This window comes from Somniosus microcephalus, chromosome 12 (assembly GCF_052327205.1).
Source record: "Somniosus microcephalus isolate GS21.2 chromosome 12, FLI_Smic_1.0, whole genome shotgun sequence".
In the NCBI taxonomy this organism is placed as follows: domain Eukaryota; kingdom Metazoa; phylum Chordata; class Chondrichthyes; order Squaliformes; family Somniosidae; genus Somniosus; species Somniosus microcephalus.
In genome coordinates, this window is record NC_140998.1 from 143,700,171 (window position 1) to 143,706,170 (window position 6,000).

Consider the following 6,000-nt stretch of genomic DNA (forward strand, 5'->3'; position numbering starts at 1 on the left):
GAGGATAGAGAAGATAGTGAGGAAGTGCATGTGAGGATAGTGAGGATAGCGAGGAAGAGCATGTGAGGATAGTGAGGAAGAGCATGTGAGGTTAGTGAGGATAGTGAGAAGAGCATGTGAGGTTAGTGAGGATAGTGAGGAAGAGCATGTGAGGTTAATGAGGATAGTGAGGAAGAGCATGTGAGGTTAGTGAGGATAGTGAGGAAGAGCATGTGAGGTTAGTGAGGATAGTGAGGAAGAGCATGTGAGGTTAGAGATGATAGTGAGGAAGAGCATGTGAGGTTAGTGAGGATAGTGAGAAGAGCTTGTGAGGATAGTGAGGAAGAGCATGTGAGGATAGTGAGGATAGTGAGGAAGAGCATGTGAGATTAGTGAGGATAGTGAGGAAGAGCGTGTGAGGATAGAGAAGATTGTGAGGAAGAGCATGTGAGGATAGTGAGGAAGAGCATGTGAGGTTAGTGAGGATAGTGAGGAAGAGCATGTGAGGATAGCGAGGATAGGGAGGAAGAGCATGTGAGGTTAGAGAGGATAGTGAGGAGGAGCATGCGAGGTTAGTGAGGATAGTTAGGAAGAGCATGTGAGGATAGTGAGGAAGAGCATGTGAGGATAGAGAGGAAGAACATGTGAGGTTGGTGAGGATAGTGAGGAAGAGCATGTGAGGATAGTGAGGAAGAGCATGTGAGTTTAGAGAGGATAGTGAGGAAGAGCATGTGTGGATAGAGAGGATAGTGAGGAAGAGCATGTGTGGATAGAGAGGATAGTGAGGAAGAGCATATGTGGATAGAGAGGATAGTGAGGAACAGCATGTGAGGATAGTGAGGATAGTGAGGAAGAGCAGGTGAGAATACTGAGGATAGTGAGGAAGAGCATGTGAGGATAGAGAGGATAGTGAGGAAGAGCATGTGTGGATAGAGAGGATAGTGAGGAAGAGCATGTGTGAATAGAGAGGATAGTGAGGAACAGCATGTGAGGATAGTGAGGATAGTGAGGAAGGGCATGTGAGGTTAGTGAGGATAGTGAGGAAGAGCATGTGAGGATAGAGAGGATAGTGAGGAACAGCATGTGAGGATAGTGAGGATAGTGAGGAAGAGCATGTGAGGATAGTGAGGATAGTGAGGAAGAGCATGTGAGGATAGAGAGGATAGTGAGGAAGAGCATTTGTGGATGGAGAGGATAGTGAGGAACAGCATGTGAGGATAGTGAGGATAGTGAGGAAGGGCATGTGAGGTTAGTGAGGATAGTGAGGAAGAGCATGTGAGGATAGAGAGGGTAGTGAGGAACAGCATGTGAGGATAGTGAGGATAGTGAGGAAGAGCATGTGTGGATAGAGAGGATAGTGAGGAAGAGCATGTGAGGATAGTGAGGAGGAGCATGTGAGGATAGTGAGGATGGTGAGGAAGAGCATGTGAGGATAGTGAGGATAGTGAGGAAGAGCATGTGAGGGTTGTGAGGAGGAGCATGTGAGGATAGTGAGGATAGTGAGGAACAGCATGTGAGGATAGTGAGGAAGAGCATGTGAGTTTAGAGAGGATAGTGAGGAAGAGCATGTGAGGATAGTGAGGATAGTGAGGAAGAGCATGTGAGGATAGTGCGGATAGTGAGGAACAGCATGTGAGGATAGAGAGGATAGTGAGGAAGAGCATGTGAGGATAGTGAGGATAGTGAGGAAGAGCATGTGAGGATAGTGAGGATAGTGAGGAACAGCATGTGAGGATAGTGAGGATAGTGAGGAAGAGCATGTGTGGATAGTGAGGATATGGAGTAAGAGCATGTGAGGATAGTGAGGATAGTGAGGAAGAGCATGTGATGATAGTGAGGATAGTGAGGAACAGCATGTGAGGGTAGTGAGGATAGTGAGGAACAGCATGTGAGGTTAGTGAGGATAGTGAGGAGGAGCATGTGAGGTTAGAGAGGATAGTGAGGAAGAGCATGTGAGGTTAGAGAGGATAGTGAGGAGGAGCATGTGAGGATAGTGAGGATAGTGAGGAAGAGCATGTGAGGTTAGAGAGGATAGTGAGGAGGAGCATGTGAGGATAGTGAGGATATTGAGGAAGAGCATGTGAGGTTAGTGAGGAAGAGCATGTGAGGATAGAGAGGATAGTGAGGAGGAGCATGTGAGGATAGAGAGGATAGTGAGGAAGAGCATGTGAGGATAGAGAGGATAGTGAGGAAGAGCATGTGAGGATAGTGAGGATAGTGAGGAAGAGCATGTGAGGTGAGAGAGGATAGTGAGGAGGAGCATGTGAGGATAGAGAGGATAGTGAGGAGGAGCATGTGAGGATAGAGAGGATAGTGAGGAAGAGCATGTGAGGATAGTGAGGATAGTGAGGAAGAGCATGTGAGGATAGAGAGGATAGTGAGGAGGAGCATGTGAGGATAGTGAGGATAGTGAGGAAGAGCATATGAGGTTAGTGAGGATAGTGAGGAAGAGCATGTGAGGATAGTGAGGATAGTGAGGAAGAGCATATGAGAATAGTGAGGATAGTGAGGAAGAGCATGTGAGGATAGAGAGGATAGTGAGGAACAGCATGTGAGGATAGTGAGGATAGTGAGGAAGAGCATGTGAGAATAGTGAGGATAGTGAGGAAGAGCATGTGAGTTTAGAGAGGATAGAGAGGAGGAGCATTTGAGGTTCGTGAGGATAGTGAGGAAGAGCATGTGAGGACAGTGAGGATAGTGAGGAAGAGCATGTGAGGATAGAGAGGATAGTGAGGAGGAGCATGTGAGGATAGTGAGGATAGTGAGGAAGAGCATGTGAGGTTAGTGAGGAAGAGCATGTGAGGATAGTGAGGAAGAGCATGTGAGAGTAGTGAGGAAGAGCATGTGAGGATAGTGAGGAAGAGCATGTGAGGATAGAGAGGATAGTGAGGAAGAGCATGTGAGGTTAGTGAAAATAGTGAGGAAGAGCATGTGAGGATAGTGAGGATAGTGAGGAAGAGCATGTGAGTTGACATATTTGGCGCTAAGATGAACAAAATATTCAGAGCAGCAACAACCAGTGTGGTATCAATAAAATAGAAAAACCAGATAGACCATGACTTGGCGAGAGATTAGAAACTAGTGGTCAACAAGCTTTTGCTTCTATCCTTCCCAGGAATGCAAGAGAGGCAATAGACAAATATTCCGTAATTAAGAGATAGAGTCAAGTCTCAGATGGACTTTTGGGTGAGGGGCGGTTGATGGACAGTTGGAAGCTGGAAGTAAATCCATGAATTGCATCCTGGTAATTTGGAAACATGGACTCTCCCCGCACAGATGTTATAGGTTTATGGTTAAATATTTTGCTAACTCATTGCTTATCTTTATATAATATACTGACTCTGGAATATTTATGAATATGATCTGTCTGTTATGTTTGGCTATTACCAGTTCTAGGTATGCTATTTACTTGGCTAAATCATGAGGCAAATGATAAGGACAATGATTAACTCTGTTTAATCAATGACTTGGATCTTTTGCAAATTAAAGGGTTGGAGTGATGATGTTACTTGTTAGTGAAAGATTGGATTCATCGATTGCTTTACTTTATTTTTTTATTTTTGGCTCAGTTTCAATTAATGTCCTTTTCTTCCCTCTGCAGGTTTTGGTTAGCTGCCGAGGACCTGAAGAAACGTCCTCTTCTGGAAGTCTCGGACAAGGTTCAAGAAACCTGGCAAGAATTTCTCGCTCCTGGAGCACCCAGCGCTATCAACCTGGATTCCCATTCATATGAGATAACCAGTCAGAATGTCAAGGATCCAGGAAGGTACACCTTTGAAGACGCACAGGTTTGTTAGTTTTTTTTTAGATTTAATGGCACGAATGACAAGTAAAACACAGGAGATTTTTTAAGACCACATAAAACTATGGCTGGTCATGCCTGAGTGTTTAACGTTTGTTGTTCAGCCCCTCGAGTCTGTTCTCCCATTCAATTAGTTCAGGGGCGAGGCGCTCAAGGGGTGGGGTGCTCAGGGGGCGGGGTGCTCGGGGCTGGGAGATCGAGGGCGGTGCGCTCAAGGGATGGATGCTCAGGGGGTGGGGTGCTCGGGGGAAGGTGATCAGGGCGGGGTGCTCGGGGGAAGGTGGTCAGGGGCAGGGTGCTCGGGGGAAGGTGATCGGGCAGCATGCTCGGGGGAAGGTGATCAGGGGCGGTGTGCTCGGGGGAAGGTGATCAGGGGCGGGGTGCTCGGGGGAAGGTGATCAGGGGCAGGGTGCTCGGGGGAAGGTGATCAGGGGCGGTGTGCTCGGGGGAAGGTGATCAGGGGCAGGGTGCTCGGGGGAAGGGTGATCAGGGGTGGTGTGCTCGGGGGAAGGTGATCAGGGGCTGGGTGCTCGGGGGAAGGTGATCAGGGGCGGGGTGCTCGGGGGAAGGTGATCAGGGGCGGGTTGCTCGGGGTAAGGTGATCAGGGGCGGGGTGCTCGGTGGAAGGGTGATCAGGGGCGGGGTGCTCGGGGGAAGGGTGATCAGGGGCAGGGTGCTCGGGGGAAGGTGATCAGGGGCAGGGTGCTCGGGGGAAGGTGATCAGGGGCAGGGTGCTCGGGGGAAGGTGATCAGGGGCGGGGTGCTCGGGGGAAGGGTGAGCAGGGGCAGGGTGCTCGGGGGAAGGTGATCAGGGGCGGTGTGCTCGGGGGAAGGTGATCAGGGGCGGGGTGCTCGGGGGAAGGTGATCAGGGGCAGGGTGCTCGGGGGAAGGTGATCAGGGGCGGGGTGCTCGGGGGAAGGTGATCAGGGGCGGGGTGCTCGGGGGAAGGTGGTCAGGGCGGGGTGCTCGGGGGAAGGAGGTCAGGGGCGGGGTGCTCGGGGGAAGGTGATCAGGGGCGGGGTGCTCGGGGGAAGGTGATCAGGGGCGGGGTGCTCGGGGGAAGGTGATCAGGGGCAGGGTGCTTGGGGGAAGGTGATCAGGGGCGGGGTGCTCGGGGGAAGGTGATCAGGGGCGGGGTGCTCGGGGGAAGCTGGTCGGGGCGGGGTGCTCGGGGGAAGGTGATCAGGGCGGGGTGCTCGGGGGAAGGTGATCAGGGGCGGGGTGCTCGGGGGAAGGGTGATCAGGGGCGGGGTGCTCGGGGGAAGGTGATCAGGGGCGGGGTGCTCGGGGGAAGGTGATCAGGGGCAGGGTGCCCGGGGGAAGGTGATCAGGGGCGGGGTGCTCGGGGGAAGGTGATCAGGGGCAGGGTGCTCGGGGGAAGCTGATCAGGGGCGGGGTGCTCGGGGGAAGGTGATCAGGGGCGGGGTGCTCGGGGGAAAGTGATGAGGGGCGGGGTGCTCGGGGGAAGGGTCATCAGGGGTGGGGTGCTCGGGGGAAGGTGATCAGTGTGCGGGGCGCTCGGGGGAAGGTGATCAGGGGCAGGATGCGCGGGGGAAGGTGATCAGGGGCAGGGTGCTCGGGGGAAGGTGATCAGGGGCAGGGTGCTCGGGGGAAGGTGATCAGGGGCGGGGTGCTCGGGGGAAGGGTGAGCAGGGGCAGGGTGCTCGGGGGAAGGTGATCAGGGGCGGTGTGCTCGGGGGAAGGTGATCAGGGGCGGGGTGCTCGGGGGAAGGTGATCAGGGGCAGGGTGCTCGGGGGAAGGTGATCAGGGGCGGGGTGCTCGGGGGAAGGTGATCAGGGGCGGGGTGCTCGGGGGAAGGTGGTCAGGGCGGGGTGCTCGGGGGAAGGAGGTCAGGGGCGGGGTGCTCGGGGGAAGGTGATCAGGGGCGGGGTGCTCGGGGGAAGGTGATCAGGGGCGGGGTGCTCGGGGGAAGGTGATCAGGGGCAGGGTGCTTGGGGGAAGGTGATCAGGGGCGGGGTGCTCGGGGGAAGGTGATCAGGGGCGGGGTGCTCGGGGGAAGCTGGTCGGGGCGGGGTGCTCGGGGGAAGGTGATCAGGGCGGGGTGCTCGGGGGAAGGTGATCAGGGGCGGGGTGCTCGGGGGAAGGGTGATCAGGGGCGGGGTGCTCGGGGGAAGGTGATCAGGGGCGGGGTGCTCGGGGGAAGGTGATCAGGGGCAGGGTGCCCGGGGGAAGGTGATCAGGGGCGGGGTGCTCGGG

At 54.2% G+C, this 6,000-nt stretch overlaps 1 protein-coding gene across 1 annotated transcript in view; it reads left to right on the plus strand.

Annotated features, from left to right (window-relative positions):
* LOC147109571 (regulator of G protein signaling 6-like) overlaps nt 1–3,776 on the plus strand; it is a 112,957-nt gene extending 109,181 nt beyond the window's left edge. Inside the window, exon 12 of the mRNA XM_086002323.1 lies at nt 3,581–3,776. Coding sequence (XP_085858449.1) covers nt 3,581–3,776 — 196 coding nt within the window. The remainder of the gene's footprint in view (nt 1–3,580) is intronic.
* Nucleotides 3,777–6,000: the final 2,224 nt, after the last annotated feature.